The sequence below is a fragment of the Nothobranchius furzeri genome, chromosome 19 (assembly GCF_043380555.1).
Source record: "Nothobranchius furzeri strain GRZ-AD chromosome 19, NfurGRZ-RIMD1, whole genome shotgun sequence".
In the NCBI taxonomy this organism is placed as follows: Eukaryota; Metazoa; Chordata; class Actinopteri; order Cyprinodontiformes; family Nothobranchiidae; genus Nothobranchius; species Nothobranchius furzeri.
Window position 1 is genome coordinate 171855 of NC_091759.1, and position 19728 is coordinate 191582.

At 44.8% G+C, this 19728-nt stretch overlaps 1 protein-coding gene across 1 annotated transcript in view; it reads right to left on the bottom strand.

Annotated features, from left to right (window-relative positions):
- The window catches only part of fam91a1 (family with sequence similarity 91 member A1), a 39325-nt gene that overhangs the window by 9933 nt on the left and 9664 nt on the right, over positions 1 to 19728 (bottom strand). The window contains exons 6-18 of the mRNA XM_054745185.2: positions 17288 to 17401; positions 17072 to 17162; positions 16476 to 16538; positions 16142 to 16248; positions 14987 to 15025; positions 8700 to 8812; positions 8516 to 8625; positions 8105 to 8217; positions 7930 to 8016; positions 6586 to 6715; positions 3144 to 3292; positions 2585 to 2719; positions 2365 to 2478 (exon numbers count right to left, since the gene is read on the bottom strand). Coding sequence (XP_054601160.1) covers positions 2365 to 2478; positions 2585 to 2719; positions 3144 to 3292; positions 6586 to 6715; positions 7930 to 8016; positions 8105 to 8217; positions 8516 to 8625; positions 8700 to 8812; positions 14987 to 15025; positions 16142 to 16248; positions 16476 to 16538; positions 17072 to 17162; positions 17288 to 17401 — 1365 coding nt within the window. The remainder of the gene's footprint in view (positions 1 to 2364; positions 2479 to 2584; positions 2720 to 3143; positions 3293 to 6585; positions 6716 to 7929; positions 8017 to 8104; positions 8218 to 8515; positions 8626 to 8699; positions 8813 to 14986; positions 15026 to 16141; positions 16249 to 16475; positions 16539 to 17071; positions 17163 to 17287; positions 17402 to 19728) is intronic.

Genomic DNA, 19728 nt, shown 5'->3' on the forward strand with positions numbered 1-19728 from the left:
AGGAAAATTTCCAGTAGAAAGTGATAGATTACAAATGTAAGTGAATGGTTCAATGACAGATTCTATGATGGTTTTAGCAGTTATCATGTCCAGGTCCTGAAAATCGGTTCATCGTTTGTTTCCACAGTTTTTTTTACAATGTTTCGTATTTCTTCTTTATCTACTTTGTCAAGGACGATACTATTGACAGTACTAATCACTGTGGTCAATTTATCTTCTATTATTCGTTTGTTCTCCATCAAACTCCTACCTACATTTACAAAACAATCATTAAACTAATCAGTGATTTCTTTATCATCATAAATATCTTTTTTGTCCTTGACCAAGTGATTTGGAATACTGGATTTTGTTTTCTCTCTATTAGTCACACTGTTTATTATTCCCCAAGTAGCTTTTGTGTTATTTTTATTCTGATTCAATAGATTACCATAATAATCTTTTTTTTGCTTCCTAATTATTGTTACCAATTTATTTGTATATTTTTTCTATCTATCTTCTGCTTCCCTTGTTTGCAATTTTAAAAAAACTCCTATATAAATTATTCTTTTTTTGCACAGGTATTCTTTAATCCCTTAGTCATCTGTAAACACAGTTCACTGTTTGTTACTATCAACTAGTCGACTTCCCTGCTCTGTAGTGACTTTTTATGCCTTTCATAGACTAGTCGCTGTCACGTGATAATGACCGGCAAGATGCAGTCCTGGGAAAAGACAGCAGGCGACGAGCCCCTGCGCGTCGGGAGGAGACGCGCTGTGCCAGAGCATCGGTATCCAACGCCTGCGGTAAAACGGACATTCGACCGAATTGTGACCTTTACCCTCTTGCAATTTAACATTCCCCTCACCCCCATCCTAACCTTAACCAGCTTGCGCATGCAAAGCTCTGATCGTTGACGCGCTCCAGACACCTGACATCCTGAGCACGGCCACAGTAACATTATCAAATCAGGTGTCGCCACCTCAAAAACAAATTTAACACGCGATCGTTCATGTCGGCTCATTTCCTTTCATGTTTTCTGTCTTTTATTTGTACCTGATGCGCTTCGCTGCCGCGGAGCGCATCACCTGTTTAGTCCTCTGGTAACGCACCTCACCGGTGCGGCGGGCTCGCAGCGCCCACTCCGCTGTTTCATTTCAGTCATCAGTGAGTTTGCGGCCGCTGCACAGGGGGAGGGCTGAAGCAAGATGCTGAAACTACCGTTGTTAAAAGAGATGAGTTTAACTTAGAAAATGTGGGCGCAATTTTAATTGTCAAAAACTCCAGGGAACAACCCCCCCACCCCCGGTGCGTCAGAAAAAAACCGCTTGGTAACCCATCGTCAGTTTTTGCCGCTTCAGGTGTATGACGTCATCAACGACTAGTCAAAGTCGACTCGATTTTCATTACTTGGCGGTCGACTTAAAAAAAAATTAAGTCATGCAGCCCCTAATATGTAGAGTGATATATATACCACGCTTTATATTAAACCAAGATACAACTGAATCACCGCCTCATCGTTTTTACTAAAGCATCGCTGTGTTACAGTTAGAGTTGCCATAGACAGGGTATCTGCAGATTTAAGGGAGCCAAATTTAAGACTTTTTAAGACCTTTTTTAAGGCCACTTTGACCAAATTTAAGCTATTTTAAAAATTAAATTTAAGCGATAATTTCCAGCTATTGCCTGGAGCCGGTGCTAACCACGTCGCGAACGTGGGATTAGCCATCCAGTTACCATTAACTTTTCCCTTCCCCATGGCGCAAGCTCCCACTAGCTTAACCAGCTAATGTGCTCATCTAAAAAAATAGCCCCCTTTCACAACCAACTGACTGCGTACGGTTCCGCTTACGCCAAAATCATACACAAAAAATGCTGAACACTAACTAGAAATTCACGAAATTTTCATAGAAATAAAAGAATCTTGTTTATTGGGTCTTTGGTAATTTAAGACCTTTGGAAACTGGATTTAAGGATTATTTGTCATTTTTAAGGACTTTTAAGGCCTTAAATTAGGAAAAGCTAATTTAAGACTTTTTAAGACTTTTTAAGAACCCACGGATACCCTGCATAGATCAAAGCTCTGAGCATCTCTCCCCTTTGAGAAACAAACCAGGAAGGTTCGGGCCAAACCAGCTCTGACCAGCTTCAGCCAGACCAAAAAGCAGCTAACTGGTGCCGAAACGCGACAACGAACCTGGGGCCTTCAGATGCACGCAACGTAGTCATAAATGTACATGAAAAAGTGTAGAGAACTCATTTTAAAGTTCAATAATCATTTTAAACAAGTATTTTTGAATCTCCTGAGGCCTGAGCTTTTACCTGACGTGTCATTTTAAATCCACTTAATTATTTGCCATTAGCAGGACCTCATAAACGGGTGTTTACCTGTATGAGGACAGCAGAGTGTGTGAGCGCGTCGTTTAACATCGTCAGCACATTGGACGTAGGGACGACTCCGGGGTCGTGACCCCAAGAGGTGATCAACAGCCTGTCGTAGGCCTGAGGAGAAAATCCAGTTGCAAGTCTTTTTTCTTTCTTATACTTCCTGAACCCAGTGATGCTTTTCCCATCAGCCTTTCCACGATCAATCCCTAACCGGACTCACCTGGAAAATGTCAGGCAGTTTTCGGAGCCGGGAGCCTTTGGAGAGCAGCAGAGAGGGCGGGCCTTGGCCAGTCACGTGGTACAGGTACAGCTTGAACCAGATTGAGCTGACCTCAGGGATGGCTGGGCCAATGTGCTGCAGGGCGACACACATGAACAGGGAGGCTTCATCCATCAAACCTCAAACAATCATAACGGAGACAAACGCAGACGTGAGGAGGAAATCAAATCAGATTCTGCTTTAGTGAGAACAAGCAGCACGACAGGAGTTTTAACTCCTCCTCTGTTTGGGTCTCCGTGGGCTCGGAGAGGAAGCTGGAAAACATCCAGGATTTACTCACAAACCTCACTCCCCGCCCTCCTCCTCTCTGTGCAGCCCTGTTGTTGGAGCAACTGACAAACACACACACCTTCTGCACACGAGCGTGGACACCGACGACAAACACAACCAGAGCTCGTTCTATCCTCGTTCACACACACACTGACAACACGTGACAGAACGCCGCAGCGCGCCCAGCGTTTACCCTCCCGTTATGCGCCGTCGCCTCCGGGCTTCCTACCTGAGGCGTGCAGCTGCTGATGGGTCTGATCTCGTTGCTGAGCGGCGCCATCGAGACCAGCAGCTTGTAGTTTTTGTTGAGGACGCGGCTGCAGGTGGCTTGGTCCAGACCCAGCAGGCTCTCGCAGCGCAGCATGTCCAGAGGGAAACCTGGAGGGGAAAGTCACGCCCAGTTGGACGCGATAAACAACTTCCTGTATCTCCATTAATCATCACGGTTAAAACGGCACATAAAAGGGTTTAAAATACGATTCTAAATGCCAAAATAAAACGATGAATATTTCTGTTTTTGCACTCTTAAAACGCAGCGCCACGGGGCATCTGTTGGCAACATCTCAGGCTCCAGTTCACCTTTTATGACTCTTAATAGCCGAGAGGGGACTGGTGATGCGATTCTCAACGCTTTCCATTAGTCCGACTCCTCAAACAAAAGACTCCTCTCAGCTGCTGCCCGTTCCTCTGAGATCTAAAATCTCTCCACACAGCAGAAGGCCGGAAAGCTGATCGAGAAAGGGTTTAGCAGCGAGCCGCTCCTTCACGCCGTGACTCAGTTCAGAAATAGCGGCTAGCAGGAACAAGAGGAATGGCTCTAGAAAGTCAGGAGGATTATTAGAAAAAACTTTTACTTCTCAGGGTGTGATGTGTTGATGAACAAGTGAAAGTAATGATCATTTAATCCAACATTCCTCAGCTGGATAACAGATTAACCTAACGCTGGGAGGTTTTCCTGCAGGAATGGCCCATTTAAGGTCAAAGGTCAGATATTCTCCTACAGGGTTTTCTGCAGAATTTATGGTTCCATCAGTTACAGCAAGTGGTCCTGAGGCAGACCACTCTACGACCACCACCGTGCTTGACTGATGCTGAGATGTTTTAGCGTCTAGATAGCACACCTTCGAGAAAAATCAGTGCATCAGTTAACCAGTTTAACCCCCCCCCCCCAATTGGGGGCCTTTTCAGTTTCACGTCCCAGACATCTACAACTGTCCACATTCTCCAAACACAACTAAAACCACAATCAAACAGCCCAGACGGGAAACAAGGCCATTTTAAATAGTAATAAATTAAGATACAATGATATTTGAACTTTATTTTAGAAGAGCATCAAACCTTCTCTTGTGTCTGCTGGAAAAAAAAAACCTTGGACAAATTTAGTTGAGGACCCCAGGAATAAATAAAGCAATTGAGTAAATTTCCTAAATTGAACTGGAACTCACAACCTCCATCCTGTCAGCACTTTCACATAAGGGCAGCTCTTCTAAAATAAAGTTAAAGTATTATTTTATCTTAATGTATCAAAAACCAAAAATAGATTTGTTTACCATCTAAACTGTTTTGATTGTAGCTGTAGCTGTGCTCGGGGAACGCAAACAATCACTGACACTTGGGACATGAAACTCCAAAGGCCCCCAGTTGGGTGGCGCCACGGCCCAAAGAAAACAGGCCTAGGGCCCAAAGGGTTAAAGTTTAGTTTTGGATCAAAATTACAAAATGGAAAAAAACAGGATTAGATTTTAATATTTAATTTGTTTATATAATTATAATACTAGACGGAACTGAGGCGCATCTGGAGCTCGGTGCGTGCTCCCAATGCAGAGATACACATCCCATCGGGGATACCTGCATGGACACGACACCTGTCCATTTAAACCCGACCCATGGTCCAGCGGTCTGTTTTTTCCATCTTGTACTTTTGATCAAAGGCTAAATTTGAACATATGAAAAACAAGAACTTCTTTGTTTTTGTAGCTGATTAAAAAACAGAAAAATCAAAAACTTTTTCATTTTTCGATGACTGGTGTTCATTTGAAAATGAAAAAACAAACAATATACGGATTCAGAAAGTTCCACTTTTGTCTCAACAGGCGCCGAATCTTTATGGGATCATCGTGATGTCTCTCGCCAGATGGAAGATCCGGTTTTGCTCAGCAGATGTTTGAGACCATCCACCAATAAAATCGGATACATTCACTACGTCATTTGCATCTTTTTTACTGTGTGGGCGTCGGACGAGCCCCCGCGCTGAGAGAACAAACATCTCAGCTCTAAAGCCGATCTTCATCCGCATAAGTCACACGTCACATGATCAGGAAGCAGAACATCCATGTGTTAGGAGATCGTTTTGGGCCGCTGCTGTAAAAAAAGTGAGGCGCGAACCGGAAAAGCTTCTGCCGATCACAATTCCACAACAGATTCTGAAGGAACGGATAACGCTCGAAATGTGCGGATTCTTCCTGATGTAAGAGGTGAGTCTACGCTTTGTTTTGGTTGTTTTGGCGTCGACATCATCCTAGCGCGCAACGTTATGTGACTCTTAAAAAAACTGTAAAAATGGTGAGAAACTCTGGCAGTGAATGAGTTAAATGTGACAAAAGCAAAACCAGGACAAATCTGTAAGGGGGGGGGGGGGGGGGGGGGCGCAAAAAACCTTCATTAATGGAATGAATAATGAAAAAAAGACAACTGAAGCATCGGAGGCTGGGTTTAGCTTCAGCCGGCAGGTTCATCTGTTGCAGAACACCAGCTTGAGGACGTCTGAGACACAAAGACAATCAGAGACGAGGCAGGAAGCCAAAGCAAACAAACAGCATCTGGTGGCGCAACGGCAGCTCAACAGAAACACGTAAGAGTTGCTTTATTCTGTGCTGCAGGACATTTTCTGCGCTGGGGAACCTCGAGACACAAGATAAACACCTCAGGTTTGCTTTTAGTCATTTATATGAGCGTGATTAGTAAAAAATACAGATCCAGGGAGAATCTCTGAGCGACACAGAGATATGTTCACACAAATCCACTTCCTCTTTTGTTGCTTCCAGATGAATTCCCAGCTTTTAATTACTTATTGACTTTCTACGACCACTAAGCGGGTTGAATGGGAACATTTACAATGGTTGTTTACAACAAGTGTGGTAATGACAGCTCAGAATGCCTCGTTAGTAACAGAGTCAGGGTAGAAAATAAAAGCTTTTCACATAAATGTTTTTACCACAACATGCCACATAATTTCTAATGATTATAAAATGTTATCAGCACTTCTGCAGACACTAAAAACGCCCAGCAGCACCTTTAAAAATGTTATTTCCGTTCTGTCGAATTGCATTGAAACATCTGAGAAGGAGGTCTGCACATGGCGAAGAGCTGTCGCTTATTAATACGGGCATGAATCATTTGAAATGAAAAACGAGAATCTTTATGTGTTAGACGTGCAAAATTTGAAGGGCCGTCGTCTGATTGCAAATGTAGCCGTTTGTCTTAGGTTACGACCTCCCAGCTGGCTTCTTCAACTGCAGTCTCGTCGGTATCATGTTCAGGTTTGAAAAGTGTTTTTGAAAAGCTAAAAACCTCCGAGGGTTTTAGAACAAATGATGTTACAACACAAGAAACCGTGTGTGGGGGACAGAGGTGCCGGCTCAGGTGTTGGGATTTTGTGCACAAGTAGTTACCTATATTTGGAATATCGGGTCCTTGATCCTGAGTGAGCTCTTTGTTGTAACGCAGGAAGAGGATGGTGTTTTTAAGGGTCAGAGCGTGATCGAAGTAACGTTGGGCCTCACCCTCAGCCGTGCTCTCCACCTGAGAAAAAAATATCATCTTTTTTGTGTTTTAAAGGGAACATATTACTCTTTAGTTTTAAAGTAGAAAAAAATACGTTAATGAATGGCTTCAGTGGTCTCATAACCACCAGAAGGGGGAGGGCCTGGGCAGGTCACAGCTTGGCTAAAGCCGGGCGGACACTGTGCGACTTTTTCACTCGCAGCGTTCAGCTTCAGCTCAAACTGTACGACTTCCTCGCAGGGCAGATCTCACGAGTCGTGTGCTCACACTGCACGACCCAGTTCTCGCATGCGACCTGACTGCTCACACTGTACGTCTGGTAGCAACACGTCGGCCCTAAAAATGTGCTAAAAGTAGCAGTTTTTACTCAACACGTCAGACTTTTTTGTCTTGTCTTGCCTGTTGTCCTTCGGGAGTGCTGCAGGAGGACACACGGGGATTTATGGGGGTTGGATGAGGAAAACGAAATAAAGAAAGTAAATCTGTGTTTTGTGATCAGTTTAATTTGACATGAACACGACAAACACGCTTTCTTGACAATCTTTATGAGTAAAAAAACGTGTAGAAACAAAAACGAACAGCGTGTGTTATTAGGGAAATAGCGAGCGGTGTTGACGCAGGATTGCGCATGCGCTGTGAGCGGTTCTGATACTTTTTGGGTCGCAGCTGCTCGCAGCGCCGCTTCAACAGTGCGATACCCTCACGAGGGACGAGCGAAATATTAAACACGCCAGAAGTCCGTGCGACCTCACGACTGCTGATCGGTAGCTGATCATGTGGTGTTAATCGCCTCTCGTAACCGCCTGTACACTACACGACGCTCGGCGCAAAACTCGCCCCGATCTCGTGGATTCTCGCACGAGTGGAAAATCGGCTCAAAAAAGTGAAAAAGTCACACAGTGTACGCCCGGCTTAAGCTGGGATGTTGTCGACATGAAGAGAAATTTGGTTTCCTAACCACATTATCTGGGTACTTTAGCTCTATTGGAAGTAGTCCAGTTCAGTTCCACTTCAGCCGGACCAAGTCAATCATTTGGTTTTCTAACACTGACTGTAAACGCACTGACTGACACAAAACAGATGGATGGGATTTTACTCATTCGGAGTATATATAGAGGCAGTAGAGATCCACATGGCAGCAAAAAGGAAGCAAATAGCGAGTTTTGCATAATACGTCCCCTTTAAAAGCAAAGAACGACACCAGGTGAGGCTCTAGTGACAGCTCAACTCACCTTCTCTAACTCAGCCAGGAAGCTGTCAAGGGTCTCATCAGACAGCTTACCCACCTCGAACATGGTGACCGCATGGCTCTTCAGGTTCTGATGGGACAAAAAAATAAATAAATAAAAAATTTTTTGTTCAATTCTGGTTATGAGACTTGGCGGGAGTCCACACGAGGTCACTGACCGGAGACAGGTTTCCCATCATGAGGAAGGCTGTGAGTGTGGAGTCAAAGAGGAAGGCGATCCTCTTGGTGGGAGCAGCAGGGATGCTCAGGCTGCTGACGCTGCCCGTCTCAGCTACAAAGACGTTAAAAAACACATAAAGCAGTCATATGTTAGCAGCTGATTGCAGCTCCATTGTTGCATGCTAAAGTAAATGTAAGGACTCAATTAAAGATGAATTAGTGGATGTGTTGAAATAAATTCTACTTCACAAACAACCCCATCCACCTAAAATTTGGCTTTCCTGGGCATTAATTAGCGGTGCTGCCTCAAACCTTCTGAAGTAGCAATCAGAAAGTGCCCCGTGTGCACGTATCAGCATGCATAATTATCTGCACACGCTGCAGAACCGGCATGTGGACCGTGGAGAGACCTTGGTCTTCCAGGCTGGTGGTGTCGGTGTCTGTGGCTGAGGAGCCTGCCTCCATCACGGGGCTGCCCTGCTCCCAGGACAGCAGCATCTTCTGGGGGTCCATGGTGCTCCTGCAGCAGACCCAAAACATCAAAACAGCACAAGTGGAGTTGTAAAATTAGCTGATTGGTGGACAGGAACGTACCTGAGTCTGTTTACAGACGGAGCGTTCTTCCAGCTGGGGTGCAGCTGATCGGAGCTGAACACCTGACCTTTCTTCACAGCAAAGCCGAGGCGACAGTACATGGAGACGGCGTTCTGATTGAACGGAAACAAGGATAAACGACGCTCAATCCCAAGTGAACCCCATCAGAATGAAACCCCAAAATACAGATTATTAACAAAAGGCCAACTTACCCTTTTCTTACTTTTTGGTTTTGATATATTTTAGATATTTGAAAACAACAATTTAAAGCTCATATCTGCTTCTTTCGTCCAGTCCTAACCACTAGCCAAAACAAAACAGAATGAAGAAAAACGCACAGCTAAAGGCTAAACTCTCCCAAAGTTACCACAGGGACTGAAAAATCTTCACTGGGCCCCCCGGTGAGAAACTTCTGGGGGCCGCCACTGCCCACATTGCTCGGTCAGTAGCACGGGCAACAAGAGCTGCAGGTAAATGAAACAGCCCAGATACCAATCTGAGAAGATCCGACGTCATCTGTGGGAAGCAGGTCTAAAGCCGGGCGTACACTGTGCGACTTTTTCACTCGCAGCGTTCAGCTTCAGCTCAAACTGTACGACTTCCTCGCAGGGCAGATCTCACGAGTCGTGTGCTCACACTGCACGACCCAGTTCTCGCATGCGACCTGACTGCTCACACTGTACGTCTGGTAGCAACATGTCGGCCCTAAAAATATGCTAAAAATAGCAGTTTTTACTCAACACGTCAGACTTTTTTGTCTTGTTTTGCCTGTTGTCCTTCGGGAGTGCTGCAGGAGGACACACAGGGATTTATGGGGGTTGGATGAGGAAAACGAAATAAAGAAAGTAAATCTGTGTTTAGTGATCAGTTTAATTTGACATGAACACGACAAACACGCTTTCTTGACAATCTTTGTGAGTAAAAAAACGTGTAGAAACAAAAACGAACAGCGTGTGTTATTAGGGAAATAGCGAGCGAGCGGTCTTGATGCAGGATTGCGCATGCGCTGTGAGCGGTTCTGATACCTTTTGGGTCGCAGCTGCTCGCAGCGCCGCTTCAACAGTGCGATACCCTCACGAGGGACGAGCAAAATATTAAACACTCCAGAAGTCCGTGCGACCTCACGACTGCTGATCGGCAGCTGATCATGTGGTGTTAATCGCCTCTCGTAACCCCCTGTACACTACACGACGCTCAGCGCAAAACTCGCCCCGATCTCGTGGATTCTCGCACGACTGGAAAATCGGCTCAAAAAAGTGAAAAAGTCGCACAGTGTACGCCCGGCTTAATCCACCAAGTCTCTACCCACAATGCACCAGACATGCTCAAATGCTCTTCGTACACGGCCTAAATCTGAGCTAAAGCTGTGCAGAAATGTCACTTCTGACTCGTGTTTTATATTTTATACAGATTGCCAACTAGTCATTACAGAAAAAGAAAAAGTTCTGCTCAAAGTGTTTTTCTTTAAAGTTTCAGGTTTTCTCTACGGTAGATTTACTGCCAATGTAGCTTCGACCTCTGCTCCTCCTCAACGCTCCGTTCTAGCTGCACAAATGAGCTGCAGGTGGGAGGATAAAGAAGTTCGGCTCTTTAAGCTGAAGGTCAAAGACGTTGACAGAGTTTGGCTCTTTGACAGGGAGTGAATGGAAAAGTCGAACTTTAGAGGCCACTGAGCCGAGGCAACGGGCATGACGGCTCTCACCTGGAACGGTGTGTGTGTGTGTGTGTGTGTGTGTGTGTGTGTGTGTGTGTGTGTGTGTGTGTGAAGCTTTGAGGTCTCGTTTGGCTATTACATGCTTTCAAATTGTGCAACAATATTTTCTGCCTTAGATGGGCGATGCTGTAGGGTTGAACTCCAACTGAAAAAACATCCAGAGTTTAACCAAATTCCATATTTCTGTTTTCATTTTCCAAAATTCGATTTTAACTCGTTCACTGCCAATGACGACTAAAGTCGTCATTTGCATTTTTTTTTACTGTGTGGGCGTCGGACGAGCCCCCACACCGTGAGAACAAACATCTCAGCTCTAAAGCCGATCTTCATCCACGTACTTCACACGTCACGTGATCAGGAAGCAGAATGTCCATGTGTGAAACTTGGTTTATGCCTGACGCATTTACTTTCCGCTTGATGATGCGGCTCGCGGATGGAACGGGCTTCACAACTTGCAGCGTTTATGGTTCATGCGGCTTGTCTCTGCGGTGAGCCAATATTCACCCAAACTGTAGGGGGCAGCATGGAGCTCTACGGCATGCATCCAACACTACACCATAGTAGAAGTAGAAATTACTGTTGTTTACAACATGGCATTCCAGCATTTTAACAACATCCTCGTCTTTTCCGACAATGCGAGCTATTTCTCTCCAAGAATTATTAACAACATGTTGATCACGGTGATCTTTGAGAGCTGAACCTCTGCTATAACTAGTTCTTGCCAGTCAGCCATGTTTTTCCACGTCCGACCGTCCGCGTGGTTAGAAAATTTCCTAGGTGCGCGGTGCGGAAATTTTGGGCCGTGCGGAGGCACGGTGGAGGGGCGTGGTTGTTAAAATGACGCAATTTCGCCGCGCGGAGCCGTGCGAACCTCGCGGACGCATCAAGCATAAACCAACCTTTAGGAGATCGTTTTGGACCGCTGCTGTAAAAAAAAGTGAGGCGCGAACCGGAAAAGCTTCTGCCGATCACAATTCGACAACGGATTATGACAGAACGGATAACGCTCGAAACACGCGGATTCTTCCTGATGTAAGAGTTGAGTCTCAGCTTTGTTTTGGTTGTTTTGGCGTCGCCATCATCCTAGCGCGCAACGTTCTGTGACTCTTAAAAAAAAAGTAAAAACGCTGAAAAACGCTGGCAGCGATTGGGTTAAAGTGAGTAAAACAATAAATTCTTGCTGGAAAATTAAAGCAGGAAAAATGTGTTGGTTTTTTTAGTATAAATTTAAGGGGCTTAAAATAATATAAATTTTAAAATATTACAAATTAAATAAAACTGGAGAAAAAGCACAAACATTTTTAATGAAAAGAAACAAAAATGCATTTCTTAAATACACGAAAAATATTATCAAATATATGCATTTAAATATTTGTGCTAATCTCTGCAGTTTTTATACCAAAATCACATTTGACCGGTTAACAGCGGCGCGACTCTACCACTGACTCTGTTTGCTTTGCAATGTTGATGTTTTAACTCCACAAATAACACATTCGTGAATGTTTTCCACCATGTTGTGGAGTTGGTAATGCTAACGGTTAGCTTCTACTAGCAGACATGCTCTGCTCTGTCCTGGATGCAAAATCAATTCATTAAGCGACTCACCCAGGTTTCACACTGGAAGCATCAGCAGTGTGAAACGACAGCGGAACAGTTTACACGTGAACGCCAAAGTGATCCATTTCATACCGGGAGAGTCTTGGTCGTGGCTAGGGTTGTCACGGTAACCGGTGTAGCTGTAAACCCCGGTAAAAAGTTGACAATAATAATAACCGTCTTGTTTTTAAAAAAACTATATTATCTCGGTGGATTACCGTGGCTGCGGTGTAGGCGCGGTGACCCTTACCAGCCACCGTATCATCTGCTGAAGTTGCCGGCGGCACATGCGCGCTTTGTTGTTTACAACCAAAACTTTATTGAAGCTAAAGCTAAAATAATGGTCAAAGGAGGAGACGGCAGCGCTCAGGACATTTATTATCTCTCAAAGAAGACAAAGTGGGAAGTACGGGCATCTTTTGGATATTTGAAGAATGCCGAGGGACAGTTTATAGAAGACGGCTATCCTGTTTGCAGCACGTGCAGAAAAAGTGTCTGTGAAAGGCAGCAATGCTTCAAATCTCATGACACATCTGCGTGACCATCATCCACAACTCTACAGTCAACGCAAGGCAAGCTAACGTTAGCGTTTTAGCTAAAATGCGTGATCCGAGGATTTGGGTTGAGGGAGAATGCAACGAGTCGCTATATAAAGCAGCCGCAGCGCCGCTACCTGCATATAAACCGTGTCGCGGACACCGCCATGTTGAAATGACGCTATGCATTACGGGGCTCCCAGGGGCAGATAAGAGTCGGTCTCTCTCCGAGAATAATTATGAATTTAACAATGATTACTGCCTGATGACATTTTCCCAGATCTGCTAAGCTCACTGGAAGGACACAAACCGAGGACAATATTTTCCTGATATACAGGGTTTATTTAGTTGTCTGAAAATGTAACACATTTAAAAAAAATACCGCGATAATACTGAAAACCGTGATAATTTTGGTCACAATAACCGTGAGGTTCAATTTTCACACCGTGACAACCCTAGTCGTGGCATGGCTTCCTCGCTGTGCTCTTCACTGGACTCGTGAGATCACAAGATCCCTCGAGACTTCAGGTCACGGTTTGTTTATGCAATCCGCCAATAAACCAAAATAAAGGAAATCCCATTTGATATTGTTGTTTGAGGTCGTGTACGATGTTGTTCCTCTCCACTGCCATGCTTAAAGCCATGAGCAACACACCGCTGTGCTTCTGGAATGATACTTGGAACAAATTCACTTCTGCAGCCTTCAGAGAGTACAGACGCTTTTTTCTCAGCTCCCTTATCGGCTTCCCCAAGGCTCTTGTCCTGTCTGCCTACAGAGCACTTCTCTGCATTTCTCCTGAAACCACTACTCTTTTTTGGAAATATGGACTTAATTAACTGGTCATTCAACGTGATTGACAAAATTTTCTCTACGATGAGAACGGAGAAGGGGGCTCCCACCTGTCCCGAGGGGACATTCGCATCGGGATATGCACTCGATTCTTGGGAGGTCTGGCGAATCGTGTGCCTCTCTCAGCTGTACATCGAGGATGTGGAAGATTTGTGGATATTCGGCCTAATGATCACTGGATTTCTTCTGATTGGAGTGGGAGGATATCTGGTTTTCTGGAAATTTGGGAAGACGGGAGCGATTGGAGTGCGACCCGTACCCACGGAATGTGCCGCTCGTGCGGTGACCTTACAGACTGGGACGTTACTCGAGGTGAACCGTAAGCTGGACAATGTCCTTGCGGCGTTGCTTGTGTTAGTGCGCAAGATGGATTTGATCTCGGAGAGGGTCGCCGGACGATGCGGGGATGTGGAATGTAAAATTGGCTTCACTGGTGGACATGAATGACCACTTAGAGACTACAAGACGGAGAGGAAGACTATCTCTGTCTGCCCTAAACAAAGTCATGTTTATCCTTATCTGACGCCATAGCAGCCTCTCAAGGCTGCCTCAACACACCCCCACAAAAAGGAGGAATGCCGACAGATGCTGTGTCCCGACCTTCACCCTCTTCCTTCAGATTCTGCAGGAACTTCAATGTGCTCTCTGTTCCTTATCTCTCCCTCCCACCTGTTGGTCTGCAGCTGGTCGATGCGCCGCAGTGGCAGCTCCCATTGGAGGCTTCAGGATCCCGCCCACCCCCACCTCCCCATCGGACTATGATGTTGTATACGTGCTGTCTGTGCTTCCATGTCGGGTGTTTTTTTGCATTAGAGTGCTACACCCTGCTGGTGTAACCCTGTTAATGCCTTTTTTTCCCCTCCCTGAACTTTCCTCGTGTAACACCCTTTTCATCTATCTATTAAGGTAGCGCGACTCATGTTGCGAATGACCGCAGTCACCAATTCTTGTTATGTGTCTTACCCACGTATGTCTGATCTTTGAATTGTGTGTGCTGAAACTGAATTTCATTTCTCTGTATGTCCTGCACATGTGGAGAATATGACAATAAATGACTTTGACTTTGACTTGACTTGACTTGAAATAAGCCGTTGGGTCATTTATATGAAATTGCATTGCTGCAGTGCTTTTATTTTGAAAATTACCAGGGATTTTACACTGAAACCAAGTGTGATTTCCTGTCTAGCCCTATGTTAACTGCGGAAATTGACGTGGCCCAGAAATGGCTCGCGGCAAAAATAGAACCTGATCCTATCTGCTTCTGGGATGTAGCACGTAAGACTCCGTAGACTATAAAACATTCTATTTGAAGCAGTGACGTCATCCCACGCCTAAGATGCTTTCAGTGTGAAACCAGGGACAGTGAACTTGGCCTTTAAGAATCAGACTATATGGGTATGTTGGATATCAGTAAAATAGCGGATATCAAACATCTATAGTTACTATAGTAGTTTTGCTGCCTGTTGCACTGAACACAAACAAGAAATGTGAGTACAGGAAGTAGACTCCAGAACCAGTGTGGAGAAAACTGCACCCAAACTGAAGACATTTAAATAAAAAGTTACTTAAAAAGAGAGAAAGGACTGTTTACCTTCACTAAATCCAAGTCGATCTCCAACACATTTGCCAGCTGAGAGTCACAGAGAGGAAGGAGGGATCAGGAGAGAAAGATTAAAAAATTGTGCCTGAAATGGTGAATGGCCTATATGTGATACATAGCGCCTTCTGAAGTACTGGGGCCCCCCAAGGTGCTTTACAACACAATCAGTCATTCACACACACACATGGTGGTGATGCGCTACACCGTAGCCACAGCTGCCCTGGGGCGCACTGACAGAGGCAAGTCTGCCGTACACAGGAGTCACCGGTCCGTCCGACCACCACCAGTAGGCAAGGTGAGTGAAGCGTCTTGCCCAAGGACACAACGACAGCAACAAACTGAGTGGGGCTCGAACCTACAACCTTCCGATTACGGGGCGAGCAATTTACCCCCAAATTCCACTACCTCCGCTCCGCTCCGACACGAACGCCGGAGCAAAATCGGTCCCGTTGTAGTCAATCAGAGCAATTCCACTACTGCGGCCGTGCTCCGCCCTCTGTTCCGGCGTCCGGCAAAAATAGAATCGATCCTATTTTCGCCGGACGCCGGAGCACCTCCGCAGTAAATGGACAGAAATCACAACCGCCCAACAGGAATGGGAGCAAGCACAACTTCCGTTTTTCACAATAAATCGATAAACAAAAGGCGTTTTTTGTTTCATATGCACAGGTTTAACAACTTTTAACAACTATCAGTGGCGGCTGAAGTTTAAATGCACAAAAGTAAGCCATAAATACAGTTTCCACTATCAAAGTAGTCACACTTTGTTGATCCAAACACTGCTGATCTCTCAACACACATGATGGGCAGATTAAACAGTTCATGCCGATGCTTCTCCCACACAACGGGTGTTTGGATCTAACTTCCGCGTTTATTGCTCGGACTGTATCGCAAGATCTCGAAAATCCCGCACATGCTTGTTTGCCCCCCTCAGGTCTCCGCACCGGAGCGGAGCCGTTGTAGAGCGGGTACCAAGAAAAATTGAGTTTGGAAGCGAGCGGCTGCGGAAGGCGGGGGCGGAGCGGAGGTAGTGGAATTTGGGGGTAACTCCTGCGCCACCGTCGTCCTATCAGTATCAGATCAGTAAACACAAACAAGACACTTTTTTATCATTCAAGCGTAATAAACGTGGCGTCTGAAGCTCACCTCTGCCACGTTCGTCTGCTCGTCGATGGACACAAAGATTTTGTAGAGAAGAGTTTCAAAGTAATCACCCTGGACACGGTTCATGACGAAGCCTTCGAGAGGGGGCACTGACGAGACCAAGACAAACAACCGAACAAGTGATTGTTTTTACGGCCGATCGTTTCCACAGCTTTCCTTCTGAGTGCTGCATCACACACACATCTGTAACTGTACCTCTGCGGATCGGTCCAGGTGAGTAAAATTTCATCCACCATGTCATATGTGCACGGATGACATTTAATCATCCTAACTGCCCAAAGCTTGAGGGCCACTGTGAACAATGTGCTGCGTTTACCTGAGATACAGCTGTCATCAGATATGGGAACGTCCAGGTAAATGAAGCCCCGGTTGTACAAGCCTGTAATAACACAACAATAAACGCCGCTGGCAGGTGAAACGTCCTTTCAGCTGTCGCTGCTGCTGGGCTCGGAGAAACAAATCTCAAAAGTATAAAGGAGTTATTCCACTTCCTCCGAGAAATCGGAAAGTTGACGGGAGAAATAAGATCCCATTAAAAAGCCTTTTGCCCCACTTCTGTATTAAAACAGCAAAATCAAACATTCAGACCCCGAGTTTCACTGATCTGAATCAGTCTCTCATTATTAACATTAGACATTTTATTATCACTTATTTACACAAAATCAAATGCTTCTTGTGACGAGATAGTCAAACGAGTCTTAAATCTAAAGTTTGGGCTGGGACTTATGCAAATAAAAGAAAAACAAGACTCATGTTTAGATGAAATAATAAAGGGATGCATATAAAACCTCATTTTCGATCCAATCTTGCTTAATTCAGTTATAACAGGATGTAATATAAAAGATAACACTTGTGTAATACCGCTCTGAACCAGGAGGGGGAGACAAAGGCTCCTCAGATTTCAACACTCACTTAAAACCACGTTGAACTCCATCGTTCCTGCAAGCTGAGGGCCTGTATCAATCATCTTATCGATGGCTTTCTTCTCCGAAGGAGAACAAACCTGCACCCAGCCAGAAAGGAAAAAACAACAATAGAGAAGAATAAGTTCTTAGAGGTGTTTAAAACAAACAGCTGAAAAAAAGGGGGCAAATCTGGAGATTTTTAATCACAATAAACGGGACAAACCCTTATGTCGTCTTCTGTGATGTAGCCCGTCTGCGCCACCCACCACGGCTCCACGGAGATCTCCACGGGTTTGGCCGGTAGCAGGTCCCGCGCCGATTTCCTACGGAAAAATTTCTGAGGAGAGAAACAAATGTAATCAAAAGAAGAGCAAGGTGTTCCAAACTATTATAAACAAGTCAGAAATCTGGTCAGAAGCTTAATTACCTCGTCTTTCTGTATTAAATTTGCATTTTCAGTGTGTTTAACTTCTGAACATGATCAGTTCTTACCTTAAAACATCAAAATGTGGATATATACGCAGTCTAGACCGAATTCTAACAAACACTATTATTTTTCTCTCCACTCTGAGAGCAAACAACGGGCGGCGTTAGTTTAGTGCTGAGGTTTTCACGGAGGAACTAAATGATGAAAGAGGAACTAAACTGTTACTAGAACACGTAAACACGAGTACCAAAGCGCTGGTGCTGGTTCAGGCTGCAGTTTCAGGCATCAGTGTACATTAAAACTTCCCTTTAACACCAGCATGAAGACTCGTCTCTATCTGATTTATTCATCTTCAGTCCAGAAACAAAAGCAGCTTTTAATGCTTTAATAGACGAATCCATGTGTGGCTTAGAAAAATTACATGTTGCTGGTCAAAATGGAGATTTTGTAGAATTCCTGCAGCTAAAAAAAAAAACAAAAAAAAAAAAAAACACCCCTTTTAGAAAAGAAAGACCACTGTGAGGCCAAATTAAATATATCAATATTCATATACCGTAAATCCTCTAATACAGGCCCGGGCCTGTATTTGACTCAAGCTCATCAAGCTCCAGGCCTTTATTGGAAGGAGGGCCAGTATTAGAGGCAGGCCTCTATTTCTATTTGAGCAAAATGAACTAATGGTTCGCTGGAGTTTTTGACAATTAAAATTGCGCCCACATTTTCAAAGTTAAACACATTTCTTTTAACAACGGTAGTTCCTGCTTCAGCCCTCTCCCCCCTCCCCCTGCGCAGCGGCCGCAAACTCACTGATGCGCCTGCAGCCTCTCGGAGTTCCTGCTGCTCTAAACATTAAAATAATTATTTCATTTTCTGTTCCTCACTTCTGATTACCTTCAGTGGTGTCTGTTTGTTGCAACCAGCAGGTACAAAAACTAACTTGTTTTTATTTGACTATTTTTCTGTCCTGTCTGTTTACAGGTGCTGGCTAGTAAATTAGAATATCATCAAAAGGTTGAAAATATTTCAGTAATTCCATTCAAAACGTGAAACTTGTACATTATATTCATGCAATACACACAGACCAATGTATTTCCGATGTTTATTACGTTTAATTTTGATATTTATAGGTGACAACCAATGAAAACATCAAATCTGGTATCTCAGAAAATTAGAATATTCTAAAGGCCAATGAAAAAATGTTTGTTTCTCTAATGTTGGCCAACTGAAAAGAATGAACATGAAAAGAATGTGCATGTATAGCACTCAATACTTAGTCGGGGCTCCTTTTGCCTCAATAACTGCAGTAATGCGGCGTGGCATGGACTCGATCAGTCTGTGGCACTGCTCAGGTGTTATGAGAGCCCAGGTTGCTCTGATAGTCGTCTTCAGCTCCTCTGCATTGTTGGGTCTAGCGTATTGCATCCTCCGCTTCACAATACCCCATAGATTTTCTATGGGGTTAAGGTCAGGCGAGTTTGCTGGCCAATCAAGGACAGGGATACCATGGTCCTTGAACCAGGTGCTGGTGGTTTTGGCACTGTGTGCAGGTGCCAAGTCCTGTTGAAAGGTGAAGTCTGCATCCCCATAAAGTTGGTCAGCAGCAGGAAGCATGAAGTGCTCTAAAACTTCCTGGTAGACGGCTGCATTGACCCTGGACCTCAGGAAACAGAGTGGGCCAACACCGGCAGATGACATGGCACCCCACACCATCACTGACGGTGGAAACTTTACACTGGACCTCATGCAACGTGGATTCTGTGCTTCTCCGCTCTTCCTCCAGACTCTGGGTCCTTGATTTCCAAAGGAAATGCAGAACTTGCTTTCATCAGAAAACATAACTTTGGACCACTCAGCATCAGTCCAGTCCTTTTTGTCCTTGGCCCAGGCGAGACGCTTCTTGCGCTGTTTCATGTTCAAGAGTGGCTTGACACACGGAATGCGACACCTGAATCCCATGTCTTTCATGAGTCTCCTCGTGGTGGTTCTTGAAGCGCTGACTCCAGCTGCAGTCCACTCTTTGTGGATCTCCCCCACATTTTTGAATGGGTTTGTCGTCACAATTCTCTGCAGGGTGCGGTTATCCCTAGAGCTTGTACACTTTTTTCTACCACATTTTTTCCGTCCCTTCGCCTGTCTGTTAATGTGCTTGGACACAGAGCTCTGCGAACAGCCAGCTTCTTTAGCAATCACCTTTTGTGTCTTGCCCTCCTTGTGCAAGGTGTCAATGATTGTCTTTT